General features: G+C 34.2%; 1 protein-coding gene across 1 annotated transcript in view; it reads right to left on the bottom strand.

Moving 5' to 3' along the window:
* The window catches only part of LOC106556994 (histone deacetylase 9), a 173,693-nt gene that overhangs the window by 106,908 nt on the left and 42,704 nt on the right, over window positions 1-24,081 (bottom strand). Inside the window, exons 6-8 of the mRNA XM_087714371.1 lie at window positions 22,762-22,869; window positions 3,941-3,996; window positions 3,585-3,672 (exon numbers count right to left, since the gene is read on the bottom strand). Coding sequence (XP_087570497.1) covers window positions 3,585-3,672; window positions 3,941-3,996; window positions 22,762-22,869 — 252 coding nt within the window. The remainder of the gene's footprint in view (window positions 1-3,584; window positions 3,673-3,940; window positions 3,997-22,761; window positions 22,870-24,081) is intronic.

The following is a 24,081-nucleotide window of genomic DNA, read 5'->3' as shown; positions in this document are numbered from 1 at the left end:
TTCAATCAATAGTGGAATGGCATATTATTATGTAGGGTATTATGCAGACCATGTGGATATTTAAACCAAATAATTATGATTATATACTTCATAATATGTAGGGAAGTATATCTGCATTCATAGCTTTGGTTTGATTTGTATACAATACAAATACAACCATTTGTATACAATACCACATTTTTGTTGTTGAGCCATCTATTGTCTTCTTGAGCCATCTACAATTCCTGAGCTATAATTATCTGTCTGCACAGTTCCTCACTTCAACATGGCTACAAGTATACCTCTTATCATATACATTGGCCAGCTGCAAGTCTATCCCCATACTGACCTGCTATTTAACAACTTCTCATGAAATAAACAGTAGAAATAACAGCTGTGGAGTGTGTTTGTTACTGTTCACAACACAATCTGAATTTTGTGCCCAGAAGCTGTTTTAATAGTTCACTATTAACGTTATAACAGCATTTGCAATAAAGAGATAAAGAAGTTGTCTCTCCGGGTTATTTGAAGTCATATTTCCCCAAATTTGAATAGCACCACACATACAAGCAAGAAAGATTGGATGCCCCACTACTTTTCCTCTCACCCATCTCCCATGGGTGAGAATGAGGTAATTACTGTGTGGAAATAGAAGTGTAGTTCCTTTTAATTCATTTTATATGCCTTTATTTCTAAAGCAATGATGGTTTATCAGATTCCAGAAGTAATATTTTGTTAATCATCAAATTGACAAGATTTGGACCCTTTAACTCCTGTATGATTCTTTCCTACTTAGTCCTTTGCTATGCCCTCTAATTTTCATGTTGCTGTTTCTGCTTTTCCTTACATCTGAGATAATCGCATACAGTGCTGACTGAAATGTACAGCATGAAGAATAATACCAATAGTTTCCATTGTGGGATTTTAATCTTTTTACTTGTATTGTCCATGCTCATATTTATTTTGTTGATCAACAAAACTGGTTGAAAAATTGAACTCCTGCATTTGATCACTTAGCAAAAGAGTGATGGTATTCAAGATGTCCATTTTGTAAAGATAATAGATCCAAGCACTTGTCCAATGGAAGTTAATTCCTAACAATGTCTTTGCATGATCTGCATGAAGAGTTCTGTGGTCTCTTTATGACAATTTGGTTGTGTTCTAAGGGTAGCAAACACTGCAACTTGGCTGTTTGACCACATGGCACTTGTTCACTAGTTTTTCCATCTGAATGTTCTTCCTCTGAATGGTTATTGTTGGATGTTGGTGGTAAAGAATTTCAAGACAGATGAATTATTGATAGTTATTGCTTGTATGTTATCCTATAACTATTGTATTTTACCCGATTCTCATTTTCAATTGTTTGTATAGGATTTTATTGGTCATATGTGTTTGAACCTTATGCTTTGTTATGGCTTATAGACTAATCAATAAAGCTATAATGATAATTATTGCTGTGAATATATGTTTGATTCTGTAGCATTGGGTTTGATTTTTACATTTATTCTTACAATGCTACATCTATTACAGACTATATACAGGAATATATTATATAAAGATCCAAGTTATGTAATATGTTATATAATATAACCAGGTTGTCTGGTGATTAAGACACCAGGCTAGAAAGTGGAAAGACTATAATTCAAGCTCTTCTTTTGCCAAGAAATCCAGCTGGGTGACTTTGGCCCAGTTACATTCTCTCAAATCAACCCATTTCAATGGGGGGTAGTTATGCGGAAAATGTAAGAAGTAAGGCATGTTGGATATGTTCCTCACTTTGAGATATTAAAAATAATACATGTGAGATATAAATAAATAAATATTCATTTGTTAACTGTGACACCGGGACTACCTGTAAAGATGCTGTCAGTTATTTAATATTTTTTGCTGTATAAGTTTAAGTTTAATACAGTATGTTTAATTACAAATGTCTCTTGATATCTATGACACTATCATTTGTTGTTCATGTATCTGTCATAGAAAGACCTGGGTATACATGTACACTTTTTGCATAAGAAGTTTTGGTCTTATTTTACAGATTGGATTTCAAATGTTAGGGTGGATTTTTAACAATTAAATTGTCTGCGTAACAATTATGTTGTCTTCAGTTAGTTCTTTTAATTATTTGATTCTGATGGATCTCACTGACTTCACATGGCTGTCCCAAAAGCTGGCCTTATTCTTCTTAGAATCAATTCACTCAGCTGTTGGAGACATCCTTCACAGACCATCTGGTGCATGCTGCTGCTCTTTTGTGCACAGTCCTTTTATTTTCTCGGTAGAACTTAGTGTTCTTCCCAGACCACTTGTGGCCCTTTCTGATGATTTAACTCCTTGAAGCTTCCAAAAACAGTATTAGTGTATTAGTGTTTCAAACTGGCAGATAGAAGAAAACTTCTCTGGGACAAAAAGGAAGAAAGCACTCATGGGAAGACGATGACTATACTATCTGGAACTTAATTGATCAATTTCAATTTATTCAAGGTCTCACTATTCGCTGGTTTGTTATTAATGGTTGAAATTGATCTCTTGTGTATAATTCAAATGCTCGTGTTACAGCTCTAAAATTAAATATTAGCCTGAGTTCTCTTGTGCAATCTTAACTGTGTAAAGTACATTTGGATTATTACATATTTAATCTATGAGTTTGTAGTAATAATTATTTTGTGAGTTCTAATAACAGTAAGATTTAGATTAACCTCATCCTTTTTATATACTACATTTTTTTTTATTATCTGCAAAAATTAATTAAATGTAACAGGTTAGATTTTGGTTACCAAGATTTATTTCATGCCCATGTTTTTCCAGTCTTATTGCATTGTTCCTTCTAAATGGCAGGCAAAATAAAAATAGTATTCATAAATCAATCCTTGAATTTTCCTTTAGGCTGTGGATAAAGTTGGTGCTTAAGTAGAAGGCAAAGCCCAATTCATTATTCATGAGTAGAGTATATAAACAAGATGCTGTATGACAATTAATTTCACTTAATCATTTGTTTGGAACTTGTGTTTTTATTAATAGGTAAAACTAAATCACAATGATTGTCTTTTTAAAAACATAAATGTCAATCAATAGTATATTTCTGCATGAAAACCAACAAGTATGCATGTTTTAGAACTATTTTAGGGAAGAATAGTATCCTGTTTCAAATATATGACTGTTGCAAAACATGCCAAATTATTGTCAGTTTAAGGAAGAAAATCAAACTTTCTACCAAACCAAAATCATGCAATTAAATTAAACTATTTCAAATTAATATTCTGAATGGAAAAGTAAACTTGGGTACCTGTGGGTCATTTCAATAGTGAAAGAATCAGTTCATTTAAGAACAGTAAAAATCAACCTGATCTACCCCTTTTCTCTTTAAAATTGCAGTTAACACCATTGGAGTGAAACATACATGTTTATGGTTTCAGTCCTGTAATCCTGAATTTAATGGGTTCCCAAATTCAAAGGAAAAACACACACCTTTATTACTTCTAAGTAGTAAAAGCAGAAAAGACTAATGTATAGAAGAAAATGTAACAGTTTTGTTCTTCCTCCCTTCCTCTCTCCCCCCCTTATCTAAATGCACTAAAATGATGATGCTCATTAAGAATACATACCAGATCTACAATCAATATCTTGCCTATATTTAGCTTGTCTCGCAAGTATTTGGCAGTAATTGCAACCGAATTAAAAAAGCAGAACCCCCTGTGGAATAGAGAAGAACAGAAATTTTATAAAGCACATTGGTCAGGAAACAGCTATAAATAATGTTTAGGAGCATTTGTGTGTTTGTGTGTGTGTGTGTATTATAAAAAAGCTGTATGATCTCTGAGATCATAAATCTCCTTCTGGGATACCTCGAAAGCCTTTTCAGTCATCTGCTAACAATTAGAGCTCCTCTGAGACACCCACAGTACAGGTGATTGCCAGTAACCCTAGCACTCCAAGATGGGTAATATACCCTGGTACTTACATGGCTGTTGATTCTTCAGCATGATGGCCTGGGGGCCTCACAATAGCAAAACCGTTCTGTAAGAACAAGATAGGTTTTCAATTACCAGATTTTAAGAGAATAAAGCAATAGGAAGGGGGTGGCTGCAAAGAAATTCTCCTTATTTCCATGGAGCAAAAAACATCAAGGAATAAGCTGGTTTTATTTCTTTATATCCTACTAAGACATCTATGCCTCTTTTCCTGGCTTTGTTAATCTTTCATAGAATGTACTGAAGCAATACCTTCACTCTCCAGTGTTAAAACTTTCATATAAGTTGAAGGCAAAACCTTTGCTATATCAAATGCTGTTAAACCACCATTCTATTATCTTTTAGGCATTTCAGGAAATAAATATCACAGGTTGTTGGAGGAAAGAAATGTGTCACACCAAGTCATGCTGAAGTTAACGTAATACTCTCAAGATAGTGATGGACATTCTATTAAACCAGTGCTAGAGAACAAATTAGTTGCCAGGTCCATTCCTCTTACACAGGGGATGAGTGAGAGTGCTGTTCTCTTTCTTTTTCCCAGATAGTAAAATAATCTGTTATCCTATAGACCTTTACCTATAGACCATGCTAGTTGTAAGTGAAGCATTCTATATCTTGAGAGATCCACATTCTGCACCCGTGGACTGTAGTAGATACAGATAGACACTGATACCAAAGTAACAAATACAAAAATCTTTCTAGTCCAACTTTGTTTTTAGTAGCAATCCAGTTAGATGCCTTCCAAGTTTCATGCAAAAGGCATGAAATAATGTATGACACATAGGGCATGAAAGTAATGGCCTGCTATTTGTTTGCTAGACTATCACTGAACATGGGGATTTTCTCTAATTATTATGGCTTGCACCCTTTGTTATAATTATTCTTTACCCCTTTGCAATTCCCAGTCCAAATGTACAAGCAGAATTTTGCACTTTTTTTCTAGTAGGTAAAACCATGGCATGTACATTGTATATCTATTACTTTGACAACATTGCTGAGGATAGAGCAATGAAATTCAAAGTGACCTTTGATCTTTCATTTAAGCTCCTAGAAATTAATATTCCTATGTTGCAAAACATAGATATTTTCATTTTTCTTGACCTTCTACAATGTCAATACTAAAATATCCCTATGGCAATTCCATTCATTTTTACTTCTTTGCAAATTACAGTACTTTATTTTTCTATTTACATTTATTCTGTGTTTAAAATGTCATCTCATTTTATGGTATCCATGTTTAGTAGTGCCAGAATGCAAGAATATTTATTTCAAGTGTAAACACAAGGGGAGAAAATCATAGGAATAATATTTGTATGCATGTGCACGTGTGCGCTTGCTGAGTTCCATAGTAAGTCACTGACTAAGCAAGGCTATATTAAAAAAAGCTATTACATAAAATACAATACTTAGGTAAGCAACCCAGGGAAAGGATCACAAGAGAGACTGCAATTCTATATATTTCCTAAGACCTGTTTTTGAATGAATTGTAATGCTCATGTGGAGTTTCTATCTATGATTGTTGTGCTCTAAACCCATGTTTTTTAAACTAAGCAATTAAAGATATGTGAACTCCAATTCCCGTGCTGACTGTTTCGATATTTTTTTCAGTCCATTCATATTATAAGTATGGAAAATCTGGAACTATGCAAATTGTCAGTTATGTCGATGATAAAATCCCAGAAAACTGTACAGTTTATCATATCAAGACTACATCATATATAGATCCAATATGTCCATAAAAAACTAAAGGACAAAAAATAAAGCCTATGTGAACATCAGATCTTTAAATAAATTGAAAACTTTGTTCCTTTGTTTGATATGTAGGTTCCTTTGTTTACATTCAGCTGCATGAAAATAGGAATTTTCCTTTTTGCATGAAAATAAACTCTCACATGCAAAAAAAAAGTCATTGGGGAGATTAGAAAAAAGAAGAATGATGGAAATTCCATATTTCACTATACTATAAATCTAGCTTAGAAGCCTGCCAAAGCTTGTAACTATTGGAGTTTTTAAAGACAGTTTATAATACACAAGGCAGACATTTTGTATGTTTTCATACAGAGTGGTTATGAAAAGAAATATCTGATTTTCTAAAATATCTTAAACAATTTCTGTAACACACCATTCAGAATTCTCCATTCCCTCCTGGCACACTATCTAGCAAAGGGCAGTTCAATCACTCCTAAATGATGATCAGAAATTCAGAGTTTTGAGTAAAGATGTAAACACTCTTTGCTGATAAGAAATGTACTGTTAACTATTCACTGATTCTATATATAAATATTATTGAGAGAATAATTAAGACTGAAATATATATTGAGTTGAAAATTTTTGGAGTGCCAAAGATTGCTGAAAGACCTAATACCGAGACTCCAGTTCAATAAATTAAAGATGAAAATTATGACGCACAAAAGGAAAGTATGTGGAAACTGGATTATTTAATCATCACCAGAGGCCTTTGAACTACGGAGCTGGAGAAGATTCCTGCTAGTCCCTTAGACTGCAAGATGATAAAATCGGTCAGTCCTAGAGGAGATTAACCCTGACTATTCTTTAGAAGGCCAGATCCTGAAGATGAAACTCAAATACTTTGGCCACCTAATGAGAAGGAAGGATTCACTGGAGAAGAGCCTAATGCTGGGAAAGATTGAGGGCAAAAGAAGAAGAGGACAACAGAGAATGAGGTGTCAGGATGGAGACATCGAAGCAGTAGGTGTGAGCTTAAATGGACTCCAGAGGATAGTAGAGGACAGGAAGGCCTGAAAGAACGTTGACCATGGGGTCGCAATGGGTTGGACATGACTTCGCAACTAACAGCAACAATAAATTAATTTGGTATTTTTGTTAGCTTCTAATAGGCTTTTTGCTAAACCAACACTGAAAATATGATTTCCAGATTGTGTATAGATTTGAGTTAAGGTATGGAAAGAAGACAAATTTGCTTTTAATTTTAAGAGAGGTTGAAGAGTTATGATGTTTGATTATGCTCAGTGTGATAAAGGTTGGGAGCCATTTCATTGTTATTGCCTTTTTTCCTTTTCCCTCTCTTTTACTTTGTCTCTTTTCTTGTTCTTTCTCTTGCACTCTTTAAATTTCTTGCTTTTATATTTTAATTTAATTTTATTCATTTTTACTATATCTGTTAAAACTCTATTAAAAATTATTGCAAACAAATGGAAATACTACTGTGTGCATGCCATCCAATTTAATCCCTTTCAGAATTAAAAATCCAGGTTGGCACTCATCTTCAATTGGTATTCTTTGGTTTTTAAATAATCCAAATGGTGGTAATGTCTACCATTAGAATTGTACAAATATTATTATTCACTTCAGGATTTTAAAATTGCCTGTTTCCATCCTCCGAGCCTTGATGTAGGAGGTGTGAAAAAATTCATGGGTGAGGAAGGAGCATGGTGATACAGAAAATGTAATTGTTTATACAGATCTAAGTGCTTATAGATTAAGCTAAATGCTTGAATATGTTCAGAGAGTAAATGAAACTGAACTGTCTAGATGTTTTTCTCACTTTTTGGTATCACATCAATTAAAATAGAGAGATTGCATCAGAAAAAAATGAGAAAGAAAAATGTTGACCTATATGTAGTATATATAAAGTTGTGCATGTTCTTTATGTGTATGGATTTTTATATGTGGATAATTATTGTGAATAGAGGAGTGTATACTTAGAAAATTGTTCAGAAAATGTGGTCCAAACCCCACACAAGAAGAGTTCTCTGCTACTCTTTAAAACAGCCTCTTCTTTTTGTAGGTTTCATGGGAAATTCCACAAAGAAACTCATAAAGCAACATCACTTTTTTCCAGACTTAATCAAATCATGAAAAATAGAAAATTGATTTAAAGATATCAAGGAGGTTCTATGATTCCACTTCTATTAAAAAGCACTGCTTCCTAAACATTTCCATTGCATGCACAACTTTAAAATATGTGATTTTCAAATACACAGAATAGTTCATAGACTCCATATTCATTCTGTGAAGAAAAGGCTAATATTGATTGGCAACAACAGTTCCTACTGTGCTTTATTAATATTTATCCATTCTGTCTGGTTGACCCATCACAACAGTCTAACTGCCATTTCTGACAGGCAGAAACACATCACCCTCTATTAATCCTTCATTCACACTCAAAGCAGCCAGCTAGTTTTGCTATTCCCAATTCCCAAGCAAAATTGGAATCGTTTGGGAGATTAAATAAGAGTAATATTTTTTAAAGTTTTAAAAGTTTCTGTTATGTTTTAAACTAGCACATACATAAATTCAGATTAACATTCTGCATATGCATATATGCATATCTACATGCATATATACACTACACTTAAAGTATGCTTGCCTAGGAATATCCATCAAAACACAATTCCCATCTAGACAGGGTTGACAGACTATCAGTGCAAGGGAAGTATATCTTGATTTCAGCAAAATATTCAGTAAAATCTCCCAAACAATTCCATCAAAGAAGATTACATCATCTTGGATCAACTATGAGTCTTGATTGAACAATTGTATCCCAATAAGTTCAGAACTGTGGCTTTACTTCAAGGGAGGAAGGTTCCATAGGCTCCAATTTAGATGTTGCATAGTTTGCTGTGCTTATAAATTATTTGGATGAGAGATTAGAAAATATAATGATCCAATATGTACAGAGATAGGGGAATGATAAATGCCTTAGGTGACAATGTCAAGGTTCAGGATCTTAGTAAGCTGGAACATTGGGTAGATACTAGGAGGAGGATTTTCAAGAGTACAAACAGTTTGAATCAAAGGCTCCATTAAAAGGCATATTGGGTAAACATAATTTAAACATAAAATAAGGCAGATTTGAGTCTACCAGGTCACAAACTGAGGATGAATGCAAAGCAAGTTAGGCTTCATCAAGAGATGTCTAGTGTCAAGATCAAGAACATAGCAATGAGATGATGCAAGTGTCAGGAGTGAAATGGACACATCAAATGTAGGGAGACAGATTGATTTGTTTACAATTTGTTTAATTTGTTGTTTGTCCCTTTTAAGCTCTCAGGGAAGCAGGCTTAAGGCAAATATAGTACCCTTTGAAGCTTTAGTCTGTCAAACCATAAAATCAAGGTATAAAATCCAACTACAGGGATAAGCCATTTTGGCAGTAGTACTTTATGTCCTTTGGCTCCATTCTACCCCATAAGCAAGACTGGAATTCAAGTATCAGCTGAAGAAGTTTAAATAGTCTTTCCTTTTTTGCAAAAAGTAGCTCCTTTACTGTCCACTTGGCATTGCCGTTTGAGCAAAAGCTCCATTTGCAGCCAGGGGAGGAAACTGTTTCAAAGCCAGACCTCTATAAAGGGTTGAGGAAGTCAGGCTGGATGAACAGATCTGAGTAGCAAAGACCAGCAGCAGGTTCTTTTACCTTTTGCTTTATTTCTGCCATCAACTTTTGTTCGCCATCATTTGTTTCATTTGTTCTTCGTTATCTTAACTCTTCCTGGTCCTTTATTTTCCTCTCTCAAAACACATCTTCTCATAGTGTTATAATTCATCAGCACTGAACCTTTAAATACTCCCTGAAGACAAATCTTACTATTTTCCCTTCACCAAGGGAACAGTTATGGTTCCTCTTGTTCTGCATTGGTCAGGCCATATCTAGAATATGTTATTTAGGCCAGGCCTGTACCTTTGGAAGCAAAACTTATAAAGATTGGAACAGTTGAAATATTGGATTTTAGAGGCTGGAGCAGAGGTGTCTGCAGGTGAGAAGATCAAAAATGTAAAGAGAGAAGACAATTGCTATGTGATGATAATGGGAGATATCTGAAACATGTTGCATCAATTGGACATAAAAAATAACTGTAAAAGCTGCTCAACAATGGGAAGTGGTGGAATCTCACTTGCTAGAAGCTCTGAAATAAGCTGGATAGTCAGGAATGTTATATTCTAGTAGAGTGGATTCCTGTGTTGTAGTGAATTTCTGCACTGGAAGAGTAATGGACTAGATCTCCAAAGTCCTTACAATGCCTACATTTTATGATTCAACTTTGTGGAATTGCCTTTGTTATTTATTCATTAGATTCTTGAGATTAGATGAGTAGTAGACAAAATTTTGAATAATTATTTCTGCTAATTAGCAAGTTAGATAAGTTAATAGTCAAGTTAATTTTGTTAATATGTTGGAAAATGTTGGAATTATTTGCATATCCACTCTTAGTCTTCCATTAGTTCGGACATAGTTAAATAAACCCTATCTAAAATGGTCCCTTTTTAAAAAGTCTTTCATAAGAAGACATTAAAGACTATAATAAAACACTCTTGCAACAGTTAATAGTTAACGGAATAACAGAGTTGGAAGGACCTTGGAGGTCTTCTACTCCACCCGCTGCCTAGACAGGAAACCGTACACACCCCTTCAAACAAATGATTATCCAATATCTTCTTAAAAACTTCTAGTGTGGAAGTATCCACAACTTCTGGAGGGAAGTTGTTCCACTGATTAATTGTTCTGTCAGGAAATTTTTCCTTAATTTTAGGTTGCTTCCCTAATTGATTAGTTTCCACCCATTGCTTCTTGTCCTGTCCTCAGGTGCTTTGGAGAATAACCTGACTCCCTCTTCTTTGTGCAGCCCTGAGATAGCAAAACACTGCAATCATGTCACCCCGGGTTCTTCTTTTCATTAAACTGGACCTATCCAGTTCCTGCAACTGTTCTTCACATGTTTTAGCCTCCTGTCCCCTAATTATCTTTGTTGTCTGCATTCTTTCTAGAGTCTCCACATCTTTTTTACATTGTGGCAACAAAAACTGGATGCAGTATTCCAAGTGTGGCCTTACCAAGGCATTATAAAGTTAACACTTCACATGATCTTGATTCTATCCCTCTGTTTATGCAGCCTAGAATTGTGTTGGCTTTTTTTGGCAGCTGCTGCACACTGCTGGGTTCATATTTAAACGATAGCTCACTAGAACCCCAAGATCCCTCTCACAATTGCTTCAATTGAGTAAGGTACCACATATACTGTACCTGTGCATTTTGTTTTCCTTGCCTAAATGTATTTTTTTACATTTATTTTTTTCACCATTGAATTTCATTTTGTTAGATATGCATTTTGTTAGATACTCAGTGTTCAATTCTGTCAAGATCCTTCTGTATCTTAAGCCTATCTTCCATAGTGTTGGCTATTCTTGCTAGCTTGGTGTCATCTGCAAATTTGATGAGTTCCCCATCTACCCCTCATCCAAATCATTGATGAAGATGTTGAAGAGTACTGGGCCTATAACAGACCCTTGGGGTACCCCATTGCATACGTCCCTCCATGTAGATGCAGTTCCATTGAGGACTATATGTTGAGTGCAGTTGGTCAGCCAGAAAATCAGTCTGATGGTGATGCTGTCTAATCGACATTTATTCTATTTTATCTAGTAGTAGGTTATGGTCTACTTTATTAAATGCCTTACTGAAATCTAAGTAAATTATATTAAAAGCATTCCTCTGATCCATTAATTTTGTCACTTTGTCAAAGAATGCAATAAGATTAGTCTGGCATGATCTGTTTTTGACAAACCAATGTTGGCCTTTGGCTATTACTTTGTTTGCTTTTAGGTGTTCACTGATTTGTTGCTTCATTATCTTTCCCAGAATCTTCCTGGTATTGAGGTCAGGGTGATAGGTCTATGGTTTCCTGGATCTATTTTTTTTCTTTTTTGAAGATGGTAACCACATCAGCTCTTTTCCAGTCTCTGACATCTCCCTGGTCCTTCAGGATCTCTGAAAGATATAATTCAATGCAGTGGTGGGTTTATACTGGTTCGTATGGGTTCAGCCGAATCAGTAGTAACTTGGTGGCCTGGGTCGCTGGAACCGACAGCGACCCAGGCCTGCCATGCCCCCAAACTGGTTCTCACGGCAGCGGCATAGGTGCTGCCATTTTGTTTTTTGCTTCTGCTCCTGTGGAGAGCATTTTATTGCTCTTTGCATGTGCGCACATAGCGCACCTGCGAGTGAACTGGCAGTAGTGACTGCCTGAACCCTGATTCAATGGTTCTGAGATCTTGTCTGCCAGTTCCTTCAGAACCTTGGGATGTAGTCCATCTGGTCCTGGTGAGTCGAACTCATCTAGGGTAGATAGGTGCTCACTTACCATTTTTTCTCCTATTTTAACTTGTGTTCCTAATCTGTTTTTTTGTGGTGCTGTTTTTGATAGGTTGGATGGACTGTTATTTTCCCTTTGTGTAAAGGCAGATGCAAAAAATGAGTTAAGTACTTCTGCTTTCTCCCCGTTGCTCATCACCTTCTCGTCACTTTCTCCAAGCAATAGACCAATTGTTTCCCTGACTTTTTTCTTTTTTTAAAAATGTTGGAAGAAGCTTTTTTGTTGTTGTTTTTTATTTTTGTCGCAAGCCTTTGTTCGTTGTGAGCCTTCCTCACTTCATCTTTGCAAGGCTTGGGTTATTTGCTGATATTCTCCCTTAGTTATGTGCCCCTCTTTCCACTTTTTATACTTATCTTTTTTGTCTTTCAATTTGTCAGAGAGTTCTTTATGCAGCCATGCTGGTTTCTTTTGGGAGCTGTTATTTTTCTTCTTCATTGGTATTGTGCAAGGCTGGGCCTTTGTAATCTCATTTTTCAAAATTTCCCAAGCTTCTTGAGTTATTTTCCTCTTGAGGATTCTCATCCATAGAATCCTTCCAAAGCTGTCTCTAAGTTTATAGAAATTAGCTCTCTTAAAGTCCAGGACTCTAGTTTGACTTTGTTCTATAGCTTGTGCTTGCATAATGTTGAAATCCAATATTGCATGATCAGGTTCCTGTAGTTTCAACACCATCTATCATTTCATCTCTTTTAATTAGAATTAAGTCCAATATGGCTGATCTCCTTGTTCCCTTCTCTACTTTTGGGAAAACAAACTTGTCTGCTAGGTTTGTTAGGGACGTGTTGGATCTTCCAATTGGGGCAGAGTTTGTCTCCAGTTGATGTCAGGGTAGTTAAACTCCCTCATTACTATTGTGATGTGCTTCCTGCACACCTTAGTTAGCTGACTAGCAAAAAGTTCATCTATTTCCTCTGTTTGGTTGGGTGGCCTATAGTATACACTATGGCAATGTCACCCCCCTCCCCTTTAATATTGACTCAAATACATTCAAGATAATTGTCATCATTGTTGTGTTCTATTTCTGTAGAGATGTAGTTATTTCTTATATATAGTGCAATTCCACCACTTTTATTTGGTCTATTTTTTTTAATAATTTAAATCTCTCTAGCTGTTTGTTCCATTTGTGGTTTCATCCCATCAAGTTTCCGTAAGGGCAACAGTATCATATCTACCCTCATTTACTTGAATTTCGAATTCACATCAGACAATGATCTCAGAACAGTGGGTGACAGTCAGAAAAAGAAACAAAAATATACTCAAGAGATTGTCTATTTAACACCAAGGAATATGTTGAAAATCTAGCCAACAAATATAAATTCAAAGCATTTTTGCACAGACACTTGTTTATATTAAGATACAGACACCAAGATACTTTAAACCAGCTGACAGTAATGCACATTAGAGGAAACATCTCGCCTCTGTCATTATATTAAAAGTCTAAATTTGTGTTGCTCTAAACCTCAAGATTGAAAAGAAATGCTTAAAAAATCTCTAGACATGCGTAAAGAAAAACAGCACATCAATGCTTTATCAAAGACTTGATTCTGCAGGAAAAGGAATTATTGTATGTCATATCACTGGTCTATTGGGGAAAAAAACAAGAACTCATTTATAAACTATCACTTAGATATGTGCTGAATGCATGACACATAGTTTATTTTTCCAAGAATATGAATCTTAAATATCATCTTGCTTTTCTTCTTCTTTTGTATGAAGTTCAAGAATGTTCAGATAATTAACAAAGAAGCCCAGGAGATACGCTTCACAACTCTAGAGACTTACCATCACTTCAGCCAACTAATTAAAATATTTAAAAGATTGGTCAGGATCACTATGGAACATGCAGTAGGTTAATATCACAGCAAGTTAAACTTTGGATGGATAGTAGGCTATATCTTCTATTTATGATCTGCTAGTAAAATAAAGTCATTAAAAAGTTGGATTTTTGTCTTTGCTTTTACAGATGGATAGTTTCTAGAACTTGGGCAGTGACTTTTGATTACAGAAAATGCATTTAACCCTTTTTGAACTACCAGAGCACCAAAATAAAAAGACGAAATACTGAAAAATAGATGGGCCTCATCTTTCTTTGATATGTGATAGGAGGATTCGGAGGATATCTTTATTTCCAAATGTTAAGCCTACTATGAACTTACACTAGCATTCATATACTTTATAGTTTAAAACAGGTGAACAATTATACCACCAGTTTTCAGGAAAAAGATCCTCTGGAGTTATATAGAAGGGACTACGATACTACCTGCAACTTTGCAACTCAGGCCCTGCAGATTTCTCATCCTATCTCAGAGCTGCCAGTTAAAAAGTCTATTACTTTATGTTTTCTTCCATGAACCTAAAAGATAAAAAGCGAGCATTATAAATGTAGGATTATATATAATATTTGGGAGAAATCCTCTCACCTTCTCATTTGGATGATTTTAAAATCAATAGATATTTTGAATAATTTTTTCTGGGTACTTGACTTTTATTCTGAAGCCTTCACAGACTCAAATGGATGTGTATTTGAAAAAAGCAAATGTATGTTACATTCATGGTTCCTTGAAATAGCAAATAACAGAATACAATGACTGGATGCAGTAAAAAAATCTTGTTGATTTTGATCAGTCCTGACATATCAAAAGGAACTATCCCAGGAAAGCTTAGAGTTTTAGTTTTCAAGGATATTCATTTCAAACTATTTTAATTTAGTTAAATTATCCCTGTCTACCAAAAAGGCAACCCCATTCATATCATCTTGAAGAGGGAGTTTGAAGAAATTTATGCTTGTTTTTGTTCAGGACAAATGGATGTTTCTGATAATGTCAGAATCTGTCATCCTGAGACTGATTCTGTTCTCTTCCCAATCTTTATTTGGCCATCAGGTAATAAAATTGTATAACCTGAAAATTTTCAGGCAAAACAACTTTTGCTCGTATATATTTTAATTCAAATAATATTTCCAAAATATTAACTTTGCTAATATGTTGTAAATTTTCATTAGAAGGTTTTAAGAAGTACAGGATTAAGATACAAGTCATGATGCAAAAACAGGAACAGGAAAACCTTGCATCTTTATTTCCAGCATAGAATCTTTATGGGAACTTTGTAAAAACTTAGCAATAGCAATAGCAGTTAGACTTATATACCACTTCATAGGGCTTTCAGCCCTCTCTAAGCGGTTTACAGAGTCAGCATATTGCCCCCACAGTCTGGGTCCTCATTTCACCCACCTCGGAAGGATGGAAGGCTGAGTCAACCTTGAGCCGGTGAGATTTGAACCACTGAACTGCAGATAGCAGTCAGCTGAAGTGGCCTGCAGTACTGCACTCTACCCACTGCGCCACCTTGGCTCTGAAAGTATGAAACAAGTATGAAGCTGTCTTCCACACAGGTATTTCTTATAAAAAGATCAAACATAAAAGAAAGTTCAGATGAAGTTACATGAATTTACTTGCCAATGATGTCATAAAGTTTAAATAATGCACAGGAAACTTGTCCTAATAATTTCAATGGTGCCTCCTTTATTTCAATTTGGAAACACAATAATGTAACATGCCTGGCAATAAATTATACTCATTTTACTCAGATAGTAGTTCAAATTTTTAAGTTATCTCTTATGTGAACAACAAGAACAATCCTCTCTGCACATTAAAATCTAGCTTATTGGGACTTTTGAGTAGACTACTAGTATGGTGATTGCACCTTCCACTCCAGAAGCAGAACATGAAAGCTGGAACCTCAGCAAAACATATAGTCCATTACTGAGTATTGTTTTTCTTTCTGGGAGCAATCAAGACATTGCATGTTTAGGTTGTTCATCTCATTTTTTTTCCTTTTTGTAACTCTGTAGTCCCTATTCAAGATATATTCAGGGCAACTAGATGAAGTTAACCATTTACTGGCTCGATGCCCTTTCTGATGGCAGACAGATTTTTTTTTCTTTTGTGTCTTGAGAGAGAAACATCTGCTGCTACCTAAGATAGACCTATCAACCTTCTGAGCAGGAGGCAAGCATCTTTACCACTGACCCACCATGCCGCTTGGTGTTCATCTCAAATCAACTTTGTTAAATTTTAGATGATAGTTCAGAACAATCTTATAATCCTTTAAGGCACTGAACCCCTTATTTATTTTACTATTTCTTTTCACAGAAGAAGAGGTTCAATTTATATTGTCCTCCACCTTTCTATGCAAGAATGAATTTTACTTATCTTGCATTTGACATTTTTATGCAGCTGGATATAATAATGCCTTTACTAACCTCTTACTCAGAAAAGCAAATTATTCTTTTCTTAGTTGACATATCATTTGAGATCTACAGCATGGCCAGCAAATTCTGTTCAAAACTATTGCTATTTGACACTTAGTAGACTACTAATAGATATGTATTTGTGTGCATGCATGATGTAGGTGCATAATCTTGGGATAAATATAACTTTTGGGAGATTTTAGTCTGTACATGAATAAAACTGAAATAAAACATATCCTTCCGAATTCTAAAGAATGAACCTATATAGCAAATGCCTATGTAATAAAAACAAGTAAGATTATTTTTACTACAACCATTTTATCCTGAAGTTTTCACTCCTAATGCTGATTATCAATCTTATTAAATGGAATATAAAGTATTTTATTTTTATTGATTAAATCATTCCTGCGGATAAAAATATGGAGAAGTTGCATAATAACCTGGATGAAAAATACTCATCCCACATTTCCTTTCACTGCAATCTATACCAATGTATCTTTTTTCTACTCTCTTATACGTTGAGTTAACTAAGCTTTGGTTTTTCCAAAGTAACAGGAAATGTGACTTTGGAAAACTAAAAAAAAATATTGAATTGGGGATTTTATTTTAACTGATTGGCTTCACTGCTTTGAAAGTCTAAAATATAAGTCAAGATATTGTAAAAGCCAACCAAAATGTCAGAATATAGTAAAACAATTTTTTAGCTGGTTCCAATTCTTTCAGCAATTTGAATTTTATACAAAAATGAGAAGAGGGTAAGTATTCAATACAAAATAATAAGAAATGTGAAAAACTGAATTTGTTTTGCATTGCTTTGTGCAAGTCTATTGAATATTAATACATACTGACTAAACTCAGAAATTCCCTTGTAAATATAAACATCACTGGTAATGAAGAATTAAATTATTTACAGCATCATTGCAAATCTCATGAAATAAACTTATCTTGCACTAGAGAGCTTGAGGTTAAAATGAAGATAAAACAACCCCATTAAATATTTTATCACTTTTCACAGCCATTTCTGCCCTATGATCTAGAGTCTAGCTTAAATGTCCTTTTTATACTAAAGATCTACTCACTTCCTTTACCAAACAAGAGAAAGGGCTTAGCGTTGATTAATCATGTTACCCATGTTTGTGTTCAAATGGAGATGACATTTTTGTTACAAAAATAAGTAATTGCTAGCTCTTTTTAAAGTGAGATTCAAGTAGGCTATATTGTTTTACAATTTCACAGCTGGTATTTTGTCCATTAGCCAGGAACAATAAAAAGACTAAAGAGTTCACAAGAGATTCCAGATGGAAAGTAAAGATGTTTTATTACAGCTACAGATTCAGTATTTCAATCATATTTGCATATTTCAGAATCAGTTATCAAGTTGGTTGCTTTATTGACATTTATTTAAATTGGCAGGGGTATACTCATGAACTGATTTTTTTTTAAAAAAAATAATCTATTTGCCAAGTCATTTTTATGGATTATGGCACAGTTTTACAGAATGTGTAATAGAAGAGACAGCTTAAAATTTAGTCAATCATTTTTTCAGTTGTGTCATACTTTTGTGACTGCAGTTAAATCTTCCCATACCCTGTTACTGTGTTAACTGTAGATTGTAAAATTATTGGTAGATGACTATATACAGATTTAGCTAGATTCATGATTAAAAACCTAAATAAATTTGCAAGAAAATCAATCAGCCAACATGTAGCTGCAGTCTTAAACCTTTAATATAAATCTCATTACAATCAATCAATTTCTAGTTGAATTTATCTAATATTTGCAAGACAATTAATAATTGATAATCTTTTTTTAAGAGAATGACATGTTTTGTTTTTTCATGTTCAATATTTCTTAAAAACAAAATCAGGCAATTAGTATGCATTCTTTTATTATTATTTTAAAAGGTAAGAAACAAAGAAAATTTTGAATCCTCAGGTCTCACTGAAATAGAGTGTGAAATGTCTATTAAAAACTTTATCATTATGGATATATTGCATTCCTGAAAACTAGAAGGCCCAGTTATTGAATATGTATAGTAAACCCGAGCTACCTCTATTCCAATAAATCTACAATAAGTCTACATTATTTGTTTCCTCATATAGTGGCACCTTGGTTCTCATTTTTAATGGGGTCCAGAAGGCGCAATGTATTACCCAACAAATTTTTTTCATGAGGAATGATGTAGCGAGTCACAAGGCAGCTGACATTGACACTACATTGCATTCTTTTATGTATTGAGTACCAAACAAACTATAATATCGAGACAATTTTTTTGCATCAAAATGCATTGAGTCCCAAATTTGATGAGTTTCAAAGCAGTTCGGTATTAAAGTACCACTGTACATTTATTGTAATAGAGATAGCTCAGGTTTGCTGTACTTTTTTTAATAAGTTGGGATGTCTAGAAAGCAATATATTCATAATGATAAAGTTTTCAACAGACATTTCACCCTTTATTCACTGTATGAGAGAAAGTGAGAAGAACTAGTTTCAGGAAAAAGACTAAAATTTCCCTCTTAGTGATACTGCTAAAAATTGCTTGAAGAAATTGCCATCTTTTTCTTTAAAGAAGTTGTTTCTCAGATCTCACTTTTCTACTAGTGATCCTATTCAAATTTGGAAAGAGGGAGAAAAATGAAAAAGAAAGAAAGCAAGAACATACATGAAATATATGTTTCATGTATGAAACATGTATAGCAAGTACCTAGTTACATGCATAGATATAGAATAAGTGACAATGCAGCCTAATATGATAATGCAGCCTAAAAGAATGAAAATAATATTCACCACCATCCACAAAATGGATTGCAAATAAATATGGGTGAAGACAATTCCCCATGCATGCTATATATGTTGTTTATTGCAGCTACTTCAAACATCCATACAAAAGTGGAATGACTACAACTTTGTTTTTAAAGACTTCATTACACAGAGCTAGACTACTAAAACACAACAAGAAGGCATCATAAATCTACCAAGATAAGCACTAAAGGTCTTGCAGAAAATCCTGCCTGTGTCAATTGCATATAAAGTATGTCTAATAACTGTTATCTAAGTGCACTTTCAAATTATGTTACATCAGGAAAGGTGTAGTCATTACAGGTAAGGACAGACAATGTTCATCTTCCCAACTTCAATTTATTTTTTAAAAATATATAGAAACATGAAATCTTTCTTTTAAGCATTGTAAATAAGTTAAACTAACAAGGATTCTGCATGCTATATAAAATATCCAACCAAATTTTTGACATGATTACTCAAATGAAGCATGTGAGTCTTTGATGATTCTAGATAAAAAATATAAATACTATTTGTGCCGCCCCCTCCCCTTTTTTTTTAAACAGCATGGATCAGATTGCCCAAACATCAGTTTTGATTCATGTAATTCAGACTGGTAAGATTTTCAAAGGTTTTAGGAATGGCCTTATAAAGGACATCCTTGTGTCCTGATAATAGAATTCCCAGGGTTGGTTATATTTACCAACTTCTTTATCTGCTTTTCTTTCTGTCTATTCCTTCTACAGCTTTTAAGCAATTGATAAGGATCCAGTCAAAACTTTAAATGTCTAAATAAAAAATTGGCCTTTACTGCCAACTAATAGAATTAATTTATCACTGGCACTATATAACATCATTTTAAAGTAATGCTGCTATATTGATTTTATTTTGCCTTTTATATTTCAATATTATATTTTCTTTTTCATTTATTTTATTTATTTAATTTCACTTTCAAAAAAGCACTATCCCATTAAAACACATGAGGCACAATCTCTAAATAAATAAGCATTTCTAGTAGGCATATAAACCTTAAAAAGTGTTAAAAAGTGATATCATAGTAATTTGATGGTTAAAGTGAAGATAAAGACATATGCACCTTTCCCCCATGTCTATCTTAAAACCTTCTGTTAGGTTCCAATTAAATGATGGTTTCCTTCAGCCAGTGAAGAACTTGCAAAACAAATATTTAGTTCAGGTGTTTATTTTTTAATTTAGTACATTTTTTCCCTTCGCCTCAGGCTACATTTTGTTTCTGAGCGCCCTTGCCAGTGCTGCATTCTACAAAAGGGATAGATCCAAGAAATGGAAAATGTCAGAACAAAAACAGAATATTCATTTCATTTCCTTACTAGTGTAATTTAAATTAAAAGAGATGAAACTAATTGCTTTAGGTGTATTCTATCATATTGGCCATAACATTTGAAAGCAACTCAGACTTTTGTGGAAAACCTGGCAAAAGTGACAGTTCAGAATATATATAGCAAATTTCCAACAGAAGTGAAATTTACTTTGGAAGCAATTCTTCAAGAGCCACAGAAACACAATTGTACAATATATTTGCAAATTTCAGATGTAATTATCCAGCCTTAGTTGGTTTGCATAATGGTTAAAATATGAAAATGCGCAATTGATATTTACAATGTAATTTTTATTCTTTACAACAGCATAAAGTGGGAAAGATGTGACATAAGGGTATTTTCTCTGTTTGTGTGTCTGATTGCCAACAGGTTAACAGCAGAATAGGAACAAAAATTGGGGAAGAAGCTGATTTTAAAAATAGGTTGGATTAGACAAGAGATGCAGAGAAGAACATTCCATTTCAAGTCCTTTAAACTGAATGTAATCACATCCTCCATTATAAGCCACCTTATCCTTCCTCCTGATTATATGACTTAGAGCAATGTATTTCAGACTGGGAAACTTTAAGATATATGCATTTCAATTCCCAGAATTCCCCAGCCATAACAATTTCTATATGGGTTGAAAAGAAAGTTCTACATGCTTTCTATAACTTCTTTATTTTCAGCATAATGCATTTTATTGTTTTATGCACTTTATTTTCTTAAAATACAATATGACATTACTATGTCTTTTTAAAATGGTGGATTGAATTTGAAATATTATGATTCACTCAAGGCTAGCGCAGCCACTGTTAAGAAAAATCTAGTCATGGTTGTCATTTTGAAATCGCAAAGATTTAAGCAAATACTTTATATAGTTCATGGTGTGCTGGATGATGCCCAAATTTGTGACAGCAATAGGCCCAAAGATTCCTCAAGACTAGCATTGCATCTATTCAACCATGGTTTAATTTTACATATATTCAGAATTTCCATCTAGACAGCTCATGCAGAAATTTAATTTTTTAAAGCGAGTGCTATTTGAGTTTACAGTAATTTTAAATCTGTTCACCTTAGATTGTAAAAGGATTTCATGGTTGGCAACTATGGTTGCTATTTTACTTTTTCCTCTTCTATCCTTCTGGAATGGTAAGCATGATCTCCCCCACCCCCAAATTTGGGTACTTTTCACAAGTATGAACTTAACCATTCCCCAATACTGGAGCCACTGTTATAAATATTAGCAGTTGAAGTCCACACATCTAAAGGGTACCTAGGTCACAGTATACAGTAGGAGACAATAGAAAGTGATATAGCCATAGCAGTGTAAATCAGCAGTGTACTCATCTAGACATGTTCATCATAGAAGCATCAAAATTTACAATAGGCTAATGGCACTAATAGACATTTCACATCAAGTACAGAATGTTATTTGGGTTGCAGTTATACCTCTCCTGTGACATTGTCTTATTGCCAAAAATTGAATACCAGATCTATTTTAAAAATCTCCTTATACCATGAGAAAAACCTTCAAGCTAAACTTGAGGAAGTTGTAAACCTTATTTCTTGAATATATTTACTATGAGAAATCCAATCTCTTTGGCTTAAATGTTTGTAAACTGTTATGTTGCCAAGTAATGCTTGGTGCACCTTGACAGTCAAACTTATAAATAGATTTTTTAAAAAAATATCAGGTAATAAGTTAATATCTGTCAGATAGGTTTTCCTAAATTGTTTAGACTGGCGATAAATCAGAATTTATACCTCATTCTTTTCAAATCATGTGAAAAGGAAGCTCAGAAATTGAGCTCTGAGACCATTTCTATCAAAGACATACTTCGCATCATTAACCACGTAATCAACAATATAATTCTTTCTTCAAAGCCTACAAGACATTATTTACTTTTCTTCGCTTTGGGTGGCATTTTGAAGCTGTACTTAAAAACTCAGTAAGATTAAAAGAAAAAGGTTCAAAAGGGAATTGTGGAATTGCATGCCAGACCTCTACATCCTCTGAGTCATTTTCACTTGGACAATGATTGTGTAAACAATTATGTGATATGATAACAAATAATAATATCAACAATAATACTGATGATAAGGATGAAGTTGATTTAGTAAAATCCGCTGTTCTTGGTGAAGTAACAAAATAATCCTCTGACTATCAAACAGGGCCATTTTGATCATCTCTGTTTAGTGACCTTCTGTATTCCCCCATCCTTCTTTCTCCTTTCCCTCCCCTTAATCTCAGAACAACATTGCTTTCAGCTTCTCCCCTAGTTTTCCCACACACAATGCAACCCAGACCTCACCTTCAGCTCTCCTGAGACTACTTTGGAAGCCAATTCGATGACACAGCCAACAGCCATGCGTGCAGCACCGGACGAATGCAGCTCATTCCAAATGGTGTCACTGTCCACCTGAGCAAACAGTTAACAGAAGGGGGGGTGAAAAGAGAGAGGGAGGGAGAGAGAGAGAGAGAGAGAGAGGGAGGGAGGGAGGAAGGGAGGGAGAGAAAGAGAGAGAGAAAAAGAAGAAGAATAAAAAGAAGAAAGAAAGAAAGAAAAGGAAAGCAATGAAGAAAGAGAAAGAAAGAAAAGAAAAGAAAAGAAAATAAGAGAAAACAGTGAGGGAGGGCTGGCACAGTGACAACAAATGTACAATAACATTAGTCTTCCGTCTTGGCCAGCTGAAAAGGCCTTCTGGACATGGGCTTGCTTATACTTTTTCTCTATACTGAATTCTCCAATGGAAACACATTCCTGTCATGCCTCACTGCCATTCCCTGTTTAGATTTCTCATTACAAACGGTATTACATAGGCCAGATTTGGTTTAGTTATATGAACTTGTTAGAAGATAACAGGCCTTAGTCAGAGATGCAATATATCTGTGTCCATGCGTATGAGCATATTCATATTTATATTCATATTCATACCTAGCCTGTCCTTTAAAGATTTTGCAAAGGGCAGAACGAAATAGTGCAATGTATACATTATCAAAAAGATGATTACAGAATAAGTTCAGGTTTGGGTTTTTTTTTAAAAAAAAAGATGGGGAAGCTATTGTAAAGCATGATCCTGTAATAAGGAATATTTTTAATCCAAGATTTTTTTTAAAAAAAATGTCCAGCAGTTTAACACTTTAGAACATACAGGATAAGGCAAATGTATTCTAATAAACTGCATGATCAACTAATTCAGGTAATTTGACAATAAAGCAATTATGCAATAAGAAGAGAAATTCCTTGGGTGTTATCTTCCTTGGGATGTTAGTTAAAATTATTATATTATTCTGTAAGCACTAATGATAAATTGCTTCAATTATCATTCCTGTATTCGTATCTGTTCTGAAGCAACAACAGATGAACCTGAAATATACATTTGCTAACATGATCTTTTTGAATATATTCTAATATATTGCCAGTATATGAGTCACTTATTAAAAACTATAGGATAAATTAGTCACTGTGATACTATTATTATATAGTCCTGAATGCAGTTTTGTTTTTAAGCATTGTACAATGGCTAGTCTAGGTTAATCCAAATGTTGACTTAGCACCAGATGTTGGCAATCTTTACAGAGACCATGTACTACTTCCAATTTTTCACAACAGCAAAGATGTTGCAAAAAT

The sequence above is a fragment of the Thamnophis sirtalis genome, unplaced genomic scaffold (assembly GCF_051295495.1).
Source record: "Thamnophis sirtalis isolate CommonGarterSnake01/CBP01778 unplaced genomic scaffold, rThaSir2_p1.2 scaffold_4, whole genome shotgun sequence".
NCBI classification, from domain to species: Eukaryota; Metazoa; Chordata; class Lepidosauria; order Squamata; family Natricidae; genus Thamnophis; species Thamnophis sirtalis.
This window is presented reverse-complemented; position numbering and strand designations above follow the sequence as displayed.